Source organism: Astyanax mexicanus, chromosome 14 (genome assembly GCF_023375975.1).
Source record: "Astyanax mexicanus isolate ESR-SI-001 chromosome 14, AstMex3_surface, whole genome shotgun sequence".
Lineage (NCBI taxonomy): Eukaryota > Metazoa > Chordata > Actinopteri > Characiformes > Acestrorhamphidae > Astyanax > Astyanax mexicanus.
Window position 1 is genome coordinate 31,651,716 of NC_064421.1, and position 19,610 is coordinate 31,671,325.

A 19,610-nucleotide genomic window follows, 5' to 3' on the forward strand; every position below is an offset into this window, starting at 1 on the left:
TGGGTATGGGTGGGGCCTTAAAGTGTTTTGAAGTAGTTTATAATAAACTGTTTTAGACATTACAAAAAACAAAAAAGGGATCAGGGAAAAGTGAATTCGCTTGAGTGTCTACTTCTACTTTGTTCAGTTCCAGCATGCATAGTAATTTCTAATTTAAAGAACCCCTTTTAATCAATTAATTAGTCCCTACAACTTTCAGTGATTTCTCTCTCTCTCTCGCTCTGCCTCTACAACAAAGCAAGCACATTTCTATATCACTTGGCATCATTAAACAGCTGGAAGCCTTTGTTTGTCTGAATTTTGCAAATGTGTAAATGTCGATCATAAAAAGTATTATGGCAATAAATAAAAAAAAAAAACAGGTTCTAATCACACATCTAATGTATCCTTAACTGTTTTCCAAATATCCTACTGAGACTTCTGATTTTTATATATTTTTTTTTTTTGACAGGGTAGCACAACTCGACAGAACGCCGGCAAAATATGCAATCATGAAGTGTAATTATTCCCCCATTCTGCTTGGTGTTCCCAAATGCAAAAATCACAGTGAAGATGTATACAGCGACATCAAATCTAATATGCCAATTAATTAATATGTACACTAAATTTTCACAGCATAAAAATGAACACTAGAATAAACAGAACATTCTGTTTACATGGATTACGCCTAGTCTTGGGCTACACTGCATTTTGAATAGGGATTTTTTCCAGTCTAAGACTAGGCTTAAATCTGGCTCTAAACCCAGCAGTTTAAACCAAAGCTCTTCAGTAAACAATGAGTTAAACGCTGGGGCTCGCCTTCACCAATCAGAATCGCGGATCTGTACCACGTGACCTGCCTCTGCTTACCTACGTGTACGGCAGTGGAGTTTCTGTGGCAGAAGCGGCGGACTCCAAATCCCCAAACCCCTGTGAAATGTTAAGCCCTGGACGCCTCGGTTTCCAGTATGGATTTGGAAGAGGCTTTTCTAGCTGCAGGAGAGTTCGGGCGGTACCAGAAGAGGATGATGTCTGTGCTGGTTCTGCTGCAGGTAACGCTAGCTTTAGCTTTAGCCCCGGTGTGCTACAGCGCGAGCTCTGCTCCAAAGGCTGCGGATCCAGATCCAGGAAACAAAAAAATCCACACCGGGTTAGTGCTCCAGCTGCACGGGCGGCTGTAATGTAGCCGGGGTGCAGTGGAGCCGCCCAGGCAGGTGAAGGTAATTTTTTTTTTAGATCTGGATCTGGATTTGTGTATTTGTAAACACATCAGATTTCTCACATTTGCACTTTGTAGCCAGTCTAATCTGTAATTGTATATGTTTTAGACTAGAAAATAACATGATATGTGCTTGATTAACTAGGTATTACGATATTTATCAACATTTTTCATGAAATATAATAATTACTGCTATATTATGGAAGGTTCCGTCACTAAGTCATAAATTATTAGATACGAACTCTAGGGTTATTATCATATAATTATTACTCAGTATCAAACACTACGCCATACTCAGTACAGTGATGTATACTACCAGTTAAACGTTTTAAAACACCCCCTATTGTTTAGTCGTCCAGTAGCTGCAGTACTGTATGACCCAGATACGCTGCTTTTTTATTTTTTATTTGTCTTATCAATGACTTTATTACTGCATTTCTTTACCTGTCGGACCTCTAATAATTCTCCACACTGCTGAAACTGAGACTTATTTCAGATCATGTTAAACTGAGCTAAAGACTAAAGTCTGAGCTGTTGTTCTGGTCAGCAAGACGTGACACTTCCTGTATCAGTTTTCCCCAGTTTCCAAGAGTTTATTAAGGTGTAGGAAACAGTACTCACTAGGGGTGGATAATATGGCTCTAAAATAATCTCACGATATTTCATGGAAATTTCACGATAACAAAAAATTTGGCTATATGAAAAAACACTGAATTAGAAAAATTATTTCGAATTTTATTTTTGCATGCAATATGAAATGGCTTACTGAGATATAAAAAAAAAGATGTAACAGAAGTCAATGATCCAGAATGTCATGATTCTAACAATATTGTTCATGATATTCAAAATTTTAGGCGATACCCATACATTTTAGGCACACCCATAGTACTCACTGATCTCTGACTTCATCTTTAATTTCTCAAAGAAAAAGACCAGTACTTTTAATAGTTACAGAGATCGCTGTGTTTCTTTTCTAGTTATTATGAATGATGAAAGTGTGAATGTGCTGTGTGTAAGTGTATAAATGCTGCAGTAGAGAGTGCAGTAACCCCATCTGTTCCAGCACTGCTTTACTACAGACAAAGTTTGTAAATTGACATTTTTCTAAAGCTCAGTTTAGTTTCATTGCTACTTACCAGATGACCTATTTCGTATCCCAACCTTTATAAAATATTTTATTCACTTTTTCTTCCAATATATAATTATATATATATTTTTTTTCTTGGAAGCATAGACAGTTTACTGCTGACCTTTGTTATCCTTTAACCATCCAGGTTATTCACTGGACCTGAAAAGCCCTGAAAGTCCAAAATTAACAACAATAATACTACAGTTAGTTCTGACCCTGCAATGTGACAGGCTGAGAGGTGTTCTATGAATGCCATTATCAGCCGGTAATGCACTGTTACCTAAGTTCTCCATGTATTACTCCGCCACATACAGGTAACCTAGTAATGATGCAGCGCTTGCAAGCCAAACAGCGCAACTACAAACAGAGCAGTAATGGAACTATTTTCAAATAAATATTGTCATATTGCCCACCTCTACTCCAGTTCTGTGTGCTGTTCTTCAATGCTTTTCAATCCGATAACATCCAAGCTGATACCATCTTGATAAGATACTGATATTATTAAAAGCTGTTTTTATGTATTAATAATTATGCCATTAATTATGTCTTAACTCTATGTAGAGACACTTTCTCCAACAAGAGCAGGATACACTTTTTTAATACCCTTGATTTGAGAAGAAACAGTCAGCAATACAGCAAACTAGTCAAAATGTTTTTATAGATGATGAATATGAATTTGGTGAGAGGTCTGAATAGTACCTAAAGCAGTCCAAGAGCTGAACCAACAAAACAGAAAGAAATTAAGCCCAAAACCTCATTATTATGAGCTCTATGTGGAAGATTAAAGTAAAACTGAGGGAGAAGCAGATTCCTTTCCTCACAAGATCACTTAAGCTAAAGGAAACGTGTTGTCTGCTTTTGTTTTAGCTTTGGTTTAATTCAGTTATTGAAATTAGTGCTTTTAGCAGTTACGGCCAGTGAGGCAGCAAAAGGGACGTGGACACCTAGAGATCACAGCTGCTCCTAAAAGTTCCTCCTCACAATTTATAGGTCTTTACAGGAAAGCAAGCAGAGTTGAGTTGTAGGTACCATTCAGTGGTGAAGCACCACCAAGGCTATTTCAAGACATTTGCCCCTTCCAAACCCACCCACCCAACCAAATGTGGCCTAGCTGCTGCTAAATCACACCATTTGTACAACAATTGTCCTTATTGAAATATTTTTGGTATGTGGAAGTTTTGTCCATCTCACCAGTTTAAAAAAAAATCATTACACACTATTCTTAAACCATGGAGACGTGTTCACTAAACCCTAGTAGTCTTGCTTATATGGTTTCTGGCTCTTTATAACAGTGTTGTTATTGTTTAAACCCTCTCAAGGTGCACATAACCAGAGAAATTATTAGCAGGAGACCAGCCTCTGACTGCATTGTGAATGACGTCTCTGTGGAAAATCCCATTTTTGTGCATATTGAAGCAAAGCACTACAAAACAGTTTTTTGAGTGAGGTTTTAGGATGTAAACGATGTTTCTAAAATGGTAATCCGACCTTTAAATTCCAGTATTTTCTTCGCTTCCTATTTAAACAGATGGGAGGCTAGTCTGCATTGTAAAAATGTACATCGAGGGTACGGACTTGCTTACAATGATTTACCAACATCTTGAATTTCTTGTGTTTGTGTGGCATAGATCTACATGGCCTGCCAGTCCATGCTTATCGTTCTGGTGGGCGCCGTTCCAGAGTACCACACAGAGTCTGTCACCGAGAAGGGCGGAGGTGATCTGACCCAAAGTGTGGCATTCACTGAAGACTTCAGCTCCATTGTGACAGAGGTAAAACTGTTTTTTTTTAGAATTTTTTTTCCGGATTTTACTAAAACTCCAATTCCCAACAGTGTGAATTCTAAATAAATGGAAATAAAAACATAATGCAGTGTTTTTCAAATCTTACAAATAGGTATCTGTCAGATCTGATCACACATTTTTCAAAGGATGGGAATCAGGTGGAAACAATAAGGATTACTGATGTGTTGAAAATGTAATGTTACGTTGTTACTCCACGAGTTCACTTTAGACGTTGTCAGGAGCATATGTTGTTCTAAAACCTCTATATACTGTATTTTTCGCACTATAAAGCACACTTAAAATCCTTAGATTTTCCCAAAAACTGTCAATGCGCCTTATAATCCGGTGCGCCTTATGTATGAATTTTATCAGTCAGGTTGTAAGAAGCAGTAAAGCTACTCTTCTGAAGTACAGCGTTATACAGGAGTTTCAGTTTAATGTCTCCCGCACTGGAGACTGGAGCATTATTAGCATAAGCTGATAACTGAGCTAAGCATTAGCACTTTTGCTGTTTAGAGGTGAGTATTATTGGCCTGTATCCTGCTGCTAACCCTGGCTAGCACTGCTGGAGCAGCATTAGCATTACTCGCTGATTGCACTAAGCGCTGATTGCACTAATATTATCCCATGTAGTTTGTTTTAACACGGTAAACGAAAAGACTAGAGTCCGATTTACTCACCTCTTTCACCTTCAGAGGTGAGTAAATCGGACTCTAGTCTTTTCGTTTACCGTGTTAAAACAAGCTACATGGGATAATATTTGCAAATCTAAGGTTACTGTTAATAAACTTAAGTGCTTTAGTCACCTAAATGAATAGTTTTCAGAAGAGAAATCTGTGTAGATTAACATTCAGCGCTTGGTTGACTTTAAAATAAAAAGTTTTAACTTTAACTTAGCTTAGCTTTACAGGTCTTGCCCCCCAGCGGCGAGAACTGCTGATTTAGAAGGAAAATATGGCAACACCCCTGTTCTTTTCTAGTGTTGCATAATGCGCCTTATGTATAAAAATAGACCAGAAATTAGACATTCACTGATGCACCTAATAATACGATGTACCTTATAGTGCAAAAAAATACGGTTCTACTCAGCATTGATATAGTGCTAGGCACTAATACCACCCAATCCATATCATCAGGGATGCAGGCTTTTGAATTGCACACTGTGTTGAAGAGCTGGTGTCTGATGTGTGTGTGTCTGTGTGTGCTATGTTTGTTTTACAGTGGTATCTGGTGAAGCAGCAGGCGTATAAAGTGAGTCTGGCAGGGTCGCTGTTTTTTGCTGGGGTGCTGATCGGGAACGTACTCTTTGGACCACTCTCTGACAGAATCGGGAGGAAACCCGTATTTCTTACCAGTAAATCCTCCACACTAACACCCACATTATCTAATCCTGAGAAGAGTTATTTTAGATAACTGAGTATATGTTGTGTGTCAATGTGTTGTCAGTTCTTTAATTTTCATCTAATTAAGATGTACATATTCAGCACTGTTATGAGCTTTTGTATTGTTATTTCCTTTATGTATGGTCATAATATTTTGATATATAATATATAATATAATGAATCTGCTCTGATAGTAATATACATTTAGTGTGTGTGTTTTTTTTTTAAATCTTTTTATGATTTTTTAACATTGTAAATTAAAAAAATATTTATCTATAATAATTTATCTATATTAAACCTATCGAGGATTGAATTATTTAGTAAACAGAGACGTGTTAAATAAATTATATATATATGTTATATATATATATATATATATATATATATATATATATATATATATATATATATATATTAGATTCTTCTAAGTAGCACATTTATCTTTGAGGACAGATCTGCACACTCTTGGTATTTTAATCTCAGTGTCTTCATGAGGTAGAGTCACCTGGAATAGTTTTCTCAGCATCTTGAAGGAGTTCCTGGAGGTGCTGAACAATAGCTACTGCTTTTCCTCCAGCTCATCCCAAATCAATCAGTTAATCAGGTTTAGATCAGGAGATTGTGGACGACATACACTTTTTAATGGTTTACTACGAAATTCTATACTTTTTCCTTAATTATGTGATGCCTTTAATATTAATATACAATGTAGAAAATAAATTAAATAAAGAAATAAAGAAAACATTGAATGAGAAGCACTAAAAAGCACATATAGGAAATATAAGTAAATCTATTTTCTTTCTCTTTTCAGCGTTGTTTTTTGAGCTGCTGTTTGCGTACGGAACTGCGTTGGCACCCAACTACGAGCTATTTGCTCTGTCCCGGCTGCTGGTCGGGATGATGAATGGAGGGATGGCTCTGATTTGCTTCATCCTCTCTCAGGAATATGTGGGGAAGTCCTACTGGGCTCTGACAGGTAGTGCCTTCTGTTGGTTTGCTATGATTTTACAGGACTTATTTATCAGGGCAAGCTGCTAATACAAAAACTTTTGCTAAAAATGTTTGAAATTTGTTTGTGAAAAATAGTTGAAGATTCTCTAGAATGGAAACTTTATATGTGTATGTCTAAATTTTGTGAACCCTAAGTTTACTTTAACCGACACATAACTTGTCTAGTACTTGTAGAAAAGTAATTCCAGGCATGGGCTGGAGAAGTATAATTCCACCAGCATTTAGCTGTAGAGCAGTGGAACTGTGTTCTCTTAAATGAAAATGGAACAATTTCTAAATTGCTATGGACTGTTATGGAACAGTCTGAACTCATTTTATTAACAGTCTCGGATTTTACATTAACCCCACCCACTACAGAAAGCTTTTTACAGATGAACACAGCTGCTTTGTTTGAATTACTTGTGAGAAATAATTTAACCAAAACATATGTTATTATTTATACTTTATACCCCCCAATTTATTTTTTTGCACATTTTAAAATAGGGAAAAGCTTTTTAAAAAATTGATAGCGATTAGCACTTCTTACCCCAGATTAAATATTTAATCAATACATTGTTTTTCACATTTTAAAGTAAGGCAAAGCTTTAAAAAAACGTTGAAAGTGTGCCCAATCGTTTGTCAAGTAATGAGTTTGATCGCGATTAGCAGCTTTAATAACACGTATAATGCTTATATTTCTACAGTTGTACAGTTTGATTAAGCATTAGCACAAAAGCTTTACTTAGTGACGTTTGTATTGTTTGTTTATGTGTGTGTCTGTGTGTGTATCAGGAACGCTGACTAACATGACCTTTGCGGTGGGCATTGCTTTGTTCGCTGTGCTTGGCTACTACATCAGACAGTGGCGTAACCTAGCAACGGCTGCCAACTGTCCTGGGGTGCTGCTCTTCCTCTTCTGCATGTACGTGTGAGATGACGAACAACAGCAAGCTGTGTCAGTAGCATGTCTGGAATATCTGATGTGTGGAAACATTTGGACACTTAAATCAACATTTAAGATCAAAACAAATGAATTTCTGAGGTTTAAATAAGACAGGCTCCTAAAAAGAACCTCCATAACCATGTTATAATCATCTGCAGCTAATGTGCTGCACTTTGTTCTAATAGTACACATTTTGAGTAGTAATAAATGTGGGGGATTTTTTGGAGCCAATATTGTCACATAAATTACTGCAATAAACCATTGTATCACCATATTAACATTTTATGACCATTTTAAACCACTGAAATTGCACCTTAAATTACTAAGAATATTTAGGCATTAGTATTGAAATAAATAAAAAAATCACACAATTATTTTCACAGGCCTAGGTGTGCTTACTTTTTCCTCACAAGAAAATCACGATTTATTTTTATAAATTATGTGTTCAGTTTTACTTCCATTTCTCAGTAATGTTAGTAGTAATGCTAGTTTTCATGGGATGTCCTAATTTTTGCACATTTGTATTTCATATCTGTATGTCCAGCAGGTTTGTTACGTGCATATGCACATAATGCTCGACATACGTTGATTGATTTTAAATAAATGTATGTAAATCCATACATTTAATCCTATATGCAGTCGTCTGACGTAGTATTTGATATTGTGTGTTTGTGTGTGAATGTTTGCTTGTGAATCTGTCTAAATGGGTGTGTGTGTGTGTGTGTGTGTTTTTTCAGCACCCTGCCGGAGTCTCCGCGGTGGCTGTTCTCTCGAGGGCGGACGAATCAGGCCGAGCGAGTGCTGCAGAGTTTCGCTGTGAGGAACGGTAAAGGCCGGATTACTCTGAAGCTCCGGCGAACGCCCGGCTCGTCCGGCTCTGAGGTGCCCAGTCCGGGACTTCTCGTTTTAGCCACTCACTCTGTACTGCGATGCAGGACTGTGGTCCTCATGTATGTCTGGTGAGTACCCTGAGACTCCCTGAGAGTGATTCAAAATTCATTAAGACCGAACACATTTGAAAGAATTTACAAAATAAAGATAGGTATAATCTCAAAATTGAATATTTTACTACCTTAGGCATAAACAAGATGTGAAAAGTATTTACATTCATTACTCAGAAGTATAGATACTAGGGTTTAAAATGCAACTCAAGCTTTTTACTCCTTAAGTAAAAGTGTAAAAGTACTGCTTTCTAAACTACTTAAAGTATAAACGTCAAAGTAATGTAAGGGGGGAAAATGCCATTAAGGACAAAGGCTTAGACCACGCCACAGAGTGCGCTACCCCCCTCCCCAAAACATGAAGAGATTTATCTGGATAGTGTTTTTTAAAAGATGAGAAGCCAGAATGAGAAGAAGCTGAAATTAAATAGGAGTAACGAGGCTATTTCTTAAAATGTAAGGAGTAAGAATTAGAAGTAAAAAGTTGTCTGAAAAATCATAATTACTCCAGTGAAATTGGGATTTAAGTATACACTACTAAATACTATTTCTAGGATACTTGACACCTCATAAAAGTGTATTATTTTAAATATTGTCTTTTTTTATTCGGACATGAGTCATATTCACAGTTAAATGTGATTGGGTGGTAAATTGCATCCTAGAATGGCAGCAGTTCCATATGTGGCAAAGTTCCTGATCTAGCAAAAGAACCAATCAATGTGATATCATTCTCTTTTCATTAGCAGCAAAGCAACAAATAAACAATGTAACGAAACTTCAAAACTGTGTGTTGTGTGTGTGTGTGTTTGTGTGTGTTGCAGGTATGCCTGTAGTCTGGTGTATTATGGATTAACCATGAATGCAAGTGAGGATAAAGGCAACCGTTACCTCAGTGTGGCCATGTATGGACTGGTGGAGCTACCGGCCTATCCACTCTGCATTTACTTCATCAACAAGACCTGGTAGGTACACATGCACACATTACAAGCCACATTGCTCAAATCTGATTTTCTGCTCAGATCAGATTTGGCTATCTGACAGTTCACATTCATGTAAGTGATCTGTATCTGTGTGTAATGTGAACGCAGCTGTCCCTGAAATGCCTCACATGCGCACAATGATGCGTGTATAAACGTCGCCTTCTTCACCAACAACAAAAAACGTCAAATTTTAGAGACGAATCGAAGCTTTATAAAGGGAAATGGATTAGTTAGCAGCTCATATGTGGAGCATCTTTTGCCAGAGTGGAGAAAAAGTAAACAGCTGGTGTGAAGTACATGCTCCGGTCAAGGAGGTGAAAAAAGGACAGGCGGTTTCCTTTTGCTGTTATTGCAGCTATAGCTACACAGCTGCACCAAGAGATGTGTGAATACAAGAGAGAAGCACGTAGCTCAAAAGATGCATGAATTCAATTTGACTGTTCACATTCATGTCGCATGTCTATGGATCGGATACGTATGCGATTTAGGACCACAAAAAAAAAGTGACTCAAACCTGATTTGCAAAAAATCTAAAATTTGGCACGTTCATACAGCCGTGAGCCACATTGAGCAAAAAAAATCAGATTTGAGTCATTTCAGCCTGGTAATGTGAAAGTAACCCTACACACCACTATCAGGATTGACAATCAGTGCTAATTACTGCAGTGCTGTGAATAATGATCTACCTCTCAAATAATAATAGCTGCCCTGTGGTGGGCTCTCCTGTGGGTCCTGAGTATTGAAGAACAGTAAATAATAAAGTATACAGAAAAACAGGTACAGGACTACAGTCTGTAATTATTATACATCTCCAAAGTGTACTATATGATTAATCGAGCTAAATATATATGTTGTGGCCATAAGTTTCTGATTTGACTGTGAAGTTTACAGTTATTTGAGGGTTAAACGGCTCCAACTATAAAGCCAGATGAGTACAGGTGAGTACTCTCCAGGAAACTGGGATGATTCACAGACCTGAACATGTATAAGATTTAAATGTGGGAACTATTTGAATGCTCCACTGTGTAGATTATTCTGAACACGTGCTGGTTTAACTGTTTGTTTCCCTCTCTTTCTCAGGGCAGGGAGAAGGAAGTCATTAGCCAGTTTTCTCATTCTGGCAGGGTTGTGTTGTCTTATCTCCATGTTTCTACCTGTTCAGTCAGGTAAGGAGATGATGTGCTATTTTACTCTTAATACAGTGGCAAAAAAAAGAGGACCCTTTGGAATTTCATGTTTTTTCAAACTTTCTTCATCCACATCAAGGGTATTGACAAATGTAATGTGTTTCATTGAGAACAAACATATGCACCTTATAGTGCTAGTGGAAAAAGTATGTAAACCCTTGTGTTAATGACCTTAAATTAGCATACCTAGAGTATTGTTAGTTTGGAGGTGTGGATTAGAGCTAATCTGACTGAAGAAAAAACATTTTAAGAAGGATGTGTGTATGTGGGCCGTGCTGCGCCAAAAAGAGCTTTCAGAGAATCTACTATCAAATATTGTTGACTTACAGATAGCTGGAAAAGGTTAAAAAGTAATTTCAAAGACTTTAGATATTCATCAGTCTACATTAGGGCAAACAGTTTACAAATAGAGACAATTTGGGACTGTGGTTACTGTGCCAAAAAGTGGCTGCCCAGTCAAAATTACCCCAAGAGCACAATGAAGACTCATCAGTGAGGTAAAGAAACAGCCTAGATACAGTTCTCCTCCACCAGTCTTACACACTGCTTTTGGATTACTGTGTCACTCCTGGTGCAAAAATTCAAGCAGTTCAGCTTGGCTTGATGGCTTGTGATCATCCCTCTTCCTCCAGAGGTTTTCAAAGATGGTAAAATTAAATAAACTCATCTTTTTTAAGTGGCTTCTTATTTTAACTATTGACAGAGGTTATGATAACAGTCTGTGTGTATATATTTGTGTGTGAGATTCTGCTGTCTCTCCCCACAGGCTCCTGGGCGAGTGGAAGCTCTCTGGCTCTGCTGGGAAAGCTGATGGTCAGCGCTGCCTTTAACATTGTTTATGTTTACACCTCAGAGCTCTACCCCACCGTCATAAGGTACACACTGGACATGGGATATTTTTCAACTGTAAAACTGAGACCGGGCCCCCCAACAATGTTGTATGGCCAGAAAACCTGCTGTTTATTTCTCATCTCAGCACGGAGTTTATCACTGGACTTCATTTGTCAGACCTTTATTTCTTCTCTTTACTGCTGAGACATTGTACTTTAGTGTATAAGTAGAACTGATAATAAAGACAATTTATAGTGACTATATATTAATAATGGACTAATATTAATGATGGCCTCTAAGGCAGGGGTGTCCAAACTACGGCCCGCGGGCCATTTGCGGCCCGTTTCCTTTTTTGGAGCGGAGGTATTTAAGAAATAGGATGAAAGTTGGCCCGCTGTTAAGCATGTTTTTATAATGTGAGATTCAAAGTTTGAACGCTAGGTGTCAGAAACGGGCCGAAGAGTCTAAAAGCGGCGAGAGTGAAGTTTTAGCACAAAAAACGGGCCAAAGAGTCTAAAAGCGGAGAGGGTGCGCGTTTCTAGCGCAGAAAAACGGGCCAAAGAGTCTAAAAGCGGAGAGGGTGCGCATTTCTAGCGCAGAAAAAGGACAAATGAGTCTAAAAGTTGCCGTAATTAAGTAGTTTAATATGAAGAGGCATCAAGAAATGAAACATCAATTTGAAAAGTCGTAGTTTACACAACACTGGCAAAGAAAAAGGTAGTAAGTCAAGTAAAATGGTGTGTAAATGAAAGTAATCAGGAAAATGTATTATTTAAAGTGGTATATTTCATGATTTGTTTTATTACAGAGTCTTTGGCCCTCGACTTCAAATATATTTCTCCTTCTGGCCCCCAACAAAAAAAAGTTTGGACACCCCTGCTCTAAGGAGTGTTATGGTGCTCAGTCTAATGTTAAAAAATGTGGAGAAACACTGGTTATTGTAAATCCACATATCCACATTAGTAGCATCAGCTCAGAAATGTTTTATCTGTTGATTAATGCAGTGACATGGCTCAATAACATTACATTGTAAATTGGGACCCATTTTTTAAAATTGCTATTTAAAAAAAAATATTTTAATAAATATGCAAAAATGATGTGTTTTGTGTTTAGGAATGCAGGGCTGGGTGTGTGTTCCATGTCCTGTAGGGTGGGAGGTATTTTAGCTCCATTCGTACCCAGCATGGTGAGCAGTATATTTTTTACATGTCATTTTACACAATTCTTTCCACATTATGCTGTAATTGTTCACATGGATTAATTGTGTGTGTGTATTGATTATTAATCAGAAAGTGCTGCATGCATCAATGCCGTTCACGGTCTTCTGTCTTATTGGGGTGACGGCGGGAGCGCTGGGGCTTCTCCTTCCAGAAACACTCAATAAACCTGTGGCTGAAACCCTAGAGGAACTCCCCTCACCAGGCTACCAGCGCATGATAGAGACCCAGGTAACATACATAGTTGATCTGATAAACTGTATATACTTTTGACATGTGTTCAATAGGTGTGTGTAATATGTAATTTGAAAATATTTTATTTGACTATAATTAATCTTAATACAATACAATATATTACAATCATCTTGTAATGGATGTCAAGAAATGTTTACTCCTATTAGTAATTATGTATAATTTATCATATGCAATAAAATACAGAACAATATGTAAATATTGCAGCCGGTTTTGAGATTTCCCACCACTTTGCTCTGGCCCTGTTGGGTCGGGTTCAAAAAAAGGTCTGGATTATATCCTTTTTATTCCATTCTCCCCCCAATTTACACAGCCAATTACCCAAACCACTCATTAGGACTCCCCCTATCACTAGTAATGACCAAAAAACAGAAAGATGAAGACAAGCACATGCCTCCTCCGATACATGCACCTATTTTTTTTTAACTGCTACTGATGCTGCATTGCTGAGTAGCATCACAGAGCACTCGGAGGAAAGCGCAGCGACTCGGTTCCGGTGCATCAGCTCACAGCCAATTGTGCTCTCTCAGGGCTCTGGTAGCCGATGGCAAGCTACATGAACAGGATTCGAACCTTGATCTCCTGATCATAGTGGCAGGGCTTAGTCTGCTGGAACACTTGAGATCCCAGGCCTACAGTTTTAGTACTATTGTTTATTTTATATATAAAGCTGTGGTGTGATATGCATAATATAGCAAAGTAACAAATCACATTTGTGTAATTGTAAAAAAGTTAAATTTTATAATCAGGCCATGTAGCTCTGGCCTGCGCAGTGCACACCTCCATCTACTCCACTCATCCACATTACACTTTAGAGCTTCATTCTTAATAAACAGTTTTCTTAAATAATAGGCCTAACCTTGCTACTCACTTCGATCCTGACTCAGCATTCAACATTATTATTTCACTCCAAACCACCAAATTTCCACAACATAGGCCTAGGATTCTTCTGCACTGCTCATTAACATCATTCTGAACAGATTTCCCTCATTCAAACATATATTCAGTTTTAACACTATTTACTAAAAAAGGACTGGTTTAAATCAAGTTTATCTCATAATGATAGATTAGACAGAACATACACAGGCTAATACTAATAACCTTTACTTAAGAGTCTCTGGATATTTTAAAGCACTGCTTTAAATTTGATTTTGCAATCCAAAATGAATAAGATGATCTTAATGCTGAGATGCTTTTGGGAGACTGGGCCCTGTTCATTGGTTGTTCAAACAAACTGTTGCTTTAATCTGTGCAAAGAGAAAGGTTAATTTGGGTTGTTTTGTTTTACAGGTTCACCTGCTAGAAGACGACCACCTGTCCAAACGCAAAGGATCTGAAAGTGAATGAGCTTTAAAACTAAAAGTGGCCAAACACACAAACACGTACATGCACTCACACCACAGTGAATTGGTAAAGAACTCTAAGCAGGCCAGTTTACTCTGAAGGAGAAGGACCAAGCTTCTAAACTCCACAATAAGGCCCATTAGTGGGGGTGAAGACTGGACCAAGAAGAGACACACTGTGTGTGTGTGTGTGCGTGCAGGATTGTACCAAACTGACTCAAAAGACAAGAATGTGTGTGAATGTGTGTTAGTATTTGGAGATGTGCCAAACCGACCGATTCAAAAGTTTGGAATATCTTGTCACGTCAATCATGGACTTCTACTGTGTGGATTAAAAAAATACACTCTATAATATAGTTAATAAACCAACTTCAGATGGTTCTTTGAGTGATGCCAAAAATATATATAAATTAGAGGGGATAACGGGGCGTAATCATGATATGTTGCCTGCAATAACAATTAAATTACGATAATATGTTTCTGTGATACTCGATATGTCGATATGTAAGAAATTTCTCTACAATATTTAATAGCATCTTTGCTAATGAAGAGGATAGAATACCCCTGAATGAGCAAATACTAGGAATTATAGATTTATTACTGTCAGTTTCACAAAATGTAACAACCAATATCCTATCAATATGATTATAGAGCCACCATGTGGAGTAATGAAGCAGCAAGTTTTGTATGTTTAATTGGGGGGCGAGTCTTAGGGAGTTTAGAGTTCCTATGTTGCAATAGAAATATCAATATTTGATGCCACTTATCAATATAAATAAATCGAGACGATATATCACCATATCAATATATTGTCCCACCCTTTATTCAACCAGAGATGTTGAATTTAAAGGGCCACATTAAGTGAAGCTCTTTTAAACCTTAATAAGGTTTTTACATATGTATATATAAAGCCAAATGTGGTCCTTTTGATTGCATCCTCAAAGAACCATTTGACGCATCTTTACTTTCATTCCATTTCCAGTCAGAACAGTCACCGAGCACAAGTTCTTAATTTTTGAACAGCAGAATAAAAGGCACAAAACATCTTTTTGACAAAAATACATCTGAATCTAATTTCAGATTTAGAGAGATTTAAAGCTTCAGCTTCACCCTTATTACAGCTTTCATTCCTTTCAGGAGTCTCACTTTCATTTTCAAGTTTTAGCAGTTTCTGCTTCTTCCCACCAAGTTCAGAATTAGAAGCTGCTTTTCATCACCACCCTACCAAGCCCTTCCAAACACATTCAGTGATGTTGAGGACTGGAATCAATAGGGTATTGTCAGACCAGCAGAAGCTTCAGCAGTTTAGTTGGTGTGGTTGCTGTTCTCAGTCGGAGCTTTTTGATCTGCTCCACTACATCACTACATTTGCTTTACATTAGTTTTTTAGTCAGCACCATACTTGCACTTGGTGTGCGTGTTTCTATGGAAATCCACGTAAACACAACAGCGAGTGGAAATGGAGGAGCTACTGAATGCGATGTCCTCCTGTTTTTTCAATTGCAGTCTGGATGCAAGAGTTTTATCACTGAATAAAAGTGTGAAATATTTTTCACAGACGTCCCCCTGACAAAATAATCCTGTCCAGATAGGGTGAAAGCTTTAAATGCTGTTTATAGGGTTTTCATTTTTTTATGTTTTAAATTTTTTTGAGAGAATTTATGTAATCTTGCTAGAAGAAATCTTGGAAAAATTAAGAACTTGTTAAAGAATAACTGTTCAACTTGGAAATTCAATAACTTTACATTCATATGCAACAGATTACTTTTGTTTATTAAAAACACTTGATTCCACTGATTTTTGAACTTGTAAAGGAGAAGAAAGCTCAATCGGTGCCTTCTGTGAACATGAAGCCCAGCGGCTCAACAGGACAAGCCGAACTGTGCTTGTCTCCCCAGCACAAGAGTACGAGGCCAAATTTACTGCATAAATAATTCCATCTCAGAATCGCATCATTACCAGTGCTGGTAATCCTGCTGCCTATTTGTTTTCACACTGTTTCTCTGTCTCCTGCTTGGTGATCGGGATCTTCAGCCTTTTTGTTTCGTATCATGGATCAATACGCTGTGCTCCGCCTCAGCTATTTACACTACAGACTGTTCGCCAGCAGCTGCCAGTATTCACTGGCTCTGTGTGTGTCTTTGCTGTAAGAGAGCGTCTGTAATTCTGTCAGTGGCTCTGTGGTCATAGATATAGAATTATGTAAATGTACAGCTCTGTATGTTGTTGCATATAGTTATGTATAGTGATGTTTTCCTCATTTTTGGGGGAGAGTGATTCAAATAAATTAATTTAAAAAAAGCAAGAAATCCCACACAATATTAAGCTTCTGGGTTGATGGAGCTGCTTGTAAAGGGGATCTCTGATATAATAAAAAATCAGAAAAATGAAAAAGGTGTTAATATTTGTTGCATTAAGCATTCCTACTCAACTCCCAATGTCAGGGGTGTCAAGTAATGAAGAACAAATACTTTCTTACATTACTTTAGTAGAAATGTTGGGTATCTATTATTTACTGGAGTAATTATTTTAAGACATTTTTTACTTGTACTTCTTACATGTTCACTCAATTTTCTTGAACTTTCTACTCTTTACATTTTAAAAATTACCTCATTATTTCTATTTCATTTCAACTTGTTTTCATTCCGGTTTCTCATAGTTAAAAATAAAAAAATCTAGATAAATCTCTCCATCCAGATAGAGTGAATCTGATTGTGGTTGGATGTAGAGAAGTATAAACATTTATCATTCCGACCCCCTATTGGTTTATACTGTGATCCATCACACCTGCATATGTCACGCCCCCCACACTCCAGCAAGAACATAGCAGACATATGTAGTCTAGTATGAAGATGATCCGTACAGAGACTCAAGCGAACTCCAGCCAAACGTCCAACTAAACTTCTTTAATATATTTACATTCTACTAAAATACATGCATTTGTAATGGGAATATATGCAGTTAAAAAGTGCATTCCAAATTTAGCAACATTAACAGTTTAATATATATCATCCTGATACAGGGGAATTAAAAAAAATTGTGCAGAATGTGTGTGTGTGGGTTGGGGGGGTGGGGATTTGGGAGGGAAATTACATGTATAAATCTGCCCACAAAATAACTTTAAAATACATTTTATTATTAGGCAAAGTGTCTTGTACATTGACCTAATTGCACAAGTAAAATATGTAATTAAAAACTACTTGAAATACAGAAAAAATAGCATTTGTCACCTGTACTCAATCTCTAACTATAAACTTTGTCATGAAATATAATTATTAATATGTATTGTAACTCCAAATCCCATCTATGCTTTTAAAAAAATATGTTTGTCATTATAAAAAAATCCACATTTTAGTTTTGTCTCTGGGCTTCACCGTATTAACCGTGACACATTACCCCATCTGAAAAATCTGGAACATGGAACATCTTCAACAGGAAGTAACATCAGCTGGTTCTTCTGAAGACCATGACTAAAATTAAGTTCCCTCATTAGTTTTTCTGTATATTTGATTTGTAACTATGACTGACACTCATTCCTGTTACCTAAATTAATTCTTAGATGTTGTTTATTTTTTAACATTTAAAAAAATAAGAATTTAAAATATACATTTTGTGAAAATCACTAGAATGTGCCCAGTGTCCTCACGCTATTAGCACAGCCGCCATTTAGCTATTTTAATGTTTTTGCTAATTCTATGCTGAAAACTCAGTCTTGTTACTTTCAATCCTGTTACTCAAAACATAAGACGTAACAGGAGTGAGTTCCAGTAACAAGAATGATTTTTGTCATAAATATCAATTATTTTAACATGGAGTGAGCCATTTCTTTAAAATAAAGACTTTTTTGAGAGAAAATCGAAGGAATTAAGTGGACTTGCTTTGAAACATGTTTCACGAGTTTTGTAAACGTCTTCGGCTTATAAACCTTGTAAAAAGGTTAAGTAAAGCTGTTTAACCAGTACATGTCTTAAATAGTTAAATACATGTGTTTAAAAAAGATTAATAAATAAGTTTAATTTGGAAGAGTTACAACAAGCAAATGACACCCTTTAAGTTAAATGGACCTTATATTTTTTTACATTTCCTAAACAAATCATTATTGAAGAGATTCATGTCAATGAATACATAACTTACATCATTCTATCTGATACAAAGCTGATTAGACGGTTATTTTAGCTCACTCCTTCCTATACTGCATTAGTAACAGAGCGGGGTGCAGGTTTAACCTTTTTGCTGAACCGAATTTGTGTTAAATAATCCTGGTTTGTCTTCAAAACCCGGTTTATTGAGTTTTGCGCGCTTAGGGGAATACCTTCAGACGTCCAGAGCCAGCGGTACTGGGGCCTGCCGCCAGAGGGCGCCCGAGCGCCTCAAACCACGAGCACGTGAACTCGACTCACCTTTGACCGCGCGCTTCTCTCTGCTGAAGACGTCACCATTGACGCTCAGGTAAAACCAAAGAGAGGAGGAGGAGGAGGGGCTTCTACCCTTCCATACATAATTACAGCTTCAGCAGAGCTTCAGTTTACCTGCTGACACTGACACTGCTCATCCTGATACAGTTCCACTGAATGGGTGCCATTTGTTTGTAGTAACTCTTCCCAATTAAACTTTTTTTTTATATATTTTTTTTATCTTTTTTGTACTCTAAATCTAATAACACATGTACTTAAATATTCAGAACATGTACTGGTCAATCTCATGCAGCTTTACAAGGTTTATAAGCCAACATGGTAAAAAGCATGTTTAAAAGCAAGTCCACTAATTATTAAAATTTTCTCTCAAGAAATTCTTTATTTTAAAGTAATGATTGACTGCATGTTCAAATAATTGATATTTATGACCATACTCCTCCTGTTACTGGCACTCAGGTCTGTTACTGGAACTCATTCCTGTTACTTTGTATGTTTTGAATATCAGGAATGAAAGTAAAAAGAATGAGTTTTTGGCATAGAATTAGCAAAAACATGAACAATAGCTAAATGACGGCTATGCTAATAGCACGAGGACACTGAGCACATTCTAGTAATTTTCCCAAAATGTGTATTTTAAAAATAAACATAAAAGGTGTAAGAATTAATTTATTTAACACAAATGAGCGTTGAGATCGACCTCAGTCACAGTTACAATAAGATCAAAAATACAGAAAAACAAACAAACAGAAAACTTAATGTTGAACCAACTGATGTCACTTCCTGTTGAACATGTGACTTGTAGAATGTTCCAGATGTTTTAGATGGGGTAATGTGTTTCGGTAACAGGACTGAGTGAAACCCAGATACACAACAAAAATGTGTATTTTAACTTAAATATTGTGGATTTATTATGAAAAAATATATTTGGAGTCACGCAACAAAGCAGAAAAAATGACATCTCTGAAGTATTTTAAAACTTATTTTGATGTGTGTGATCAGTGATGGGTTTGTTGTAGTT

General features: G+C 37.0%; 1 protein-coding gene across 3 annotated transcripts in view; it reads left to right on the forward strand.

Moving 5' to 3' along the window:
* The first annotated feature begins 840 nt into the window (after window positions 1-840).
* The window catches only part of slc22a15 (solute carrier family 22 member 15), a 239,121-nt gene continuing 220,351 nt past the window's right edge, over window positions 841-19,610 (forward strand). Inside the window, exons 1-12 of one of the 3 annotated variants that reach the window (XR_007424074.1) lie at window positions 841-1,031; window positions 3,956-4,099; window positions 5,333-5,465; window positions 6,305-6,469; window positions 7,276-7,405; window positions 8,164-8,385; window positions 9,189-9,329; window positions 10,428-10,513; window positions 11,301-11,409; window positions 12,479-12,551; window positions 12,655-12,813; window positions 14,125-14,326. Coding sequence is in view for 2 of the 3 variants with exons in the window: in XM_022672752.2 (XP_022528473.1) it covers window positions 948-1,031; window positions 3,956-4,099; window positions 5,333-5,465; window positions 6,305-6,469; window positions 7,276-7,405; window positions 8,164-8,385; window positions 9,189-9,329; window positions 10,428-10,513; window positions 11,301-11,409; window positions 12,479-12,551; window positions 12,655-12,813; window positions 14,125-14,181 (1,503 nt within the window). In the remaining variant the exon portion in view is untranslated. Of the gene's footprint in view, window positions 1,032-1,060; window positions 1,200-3,955; window positions 4,100-5,332; window positions 5,466-6,304; window positions 6,470-7,275; window positions 7,406-8,163; window positions 8,386-9,188; window positions 9,330-10,427; window positions 10,514-11,300; window positions 11,410-12,478; window positions 12,552-12,654; window positions 12,814-14,124; window positions 15,731-19,610 lie in introns of those variants that run through there. The other 2 variants (XM_022672752.2, XM_022672754.2) reach the window with 2 other exon arrangements.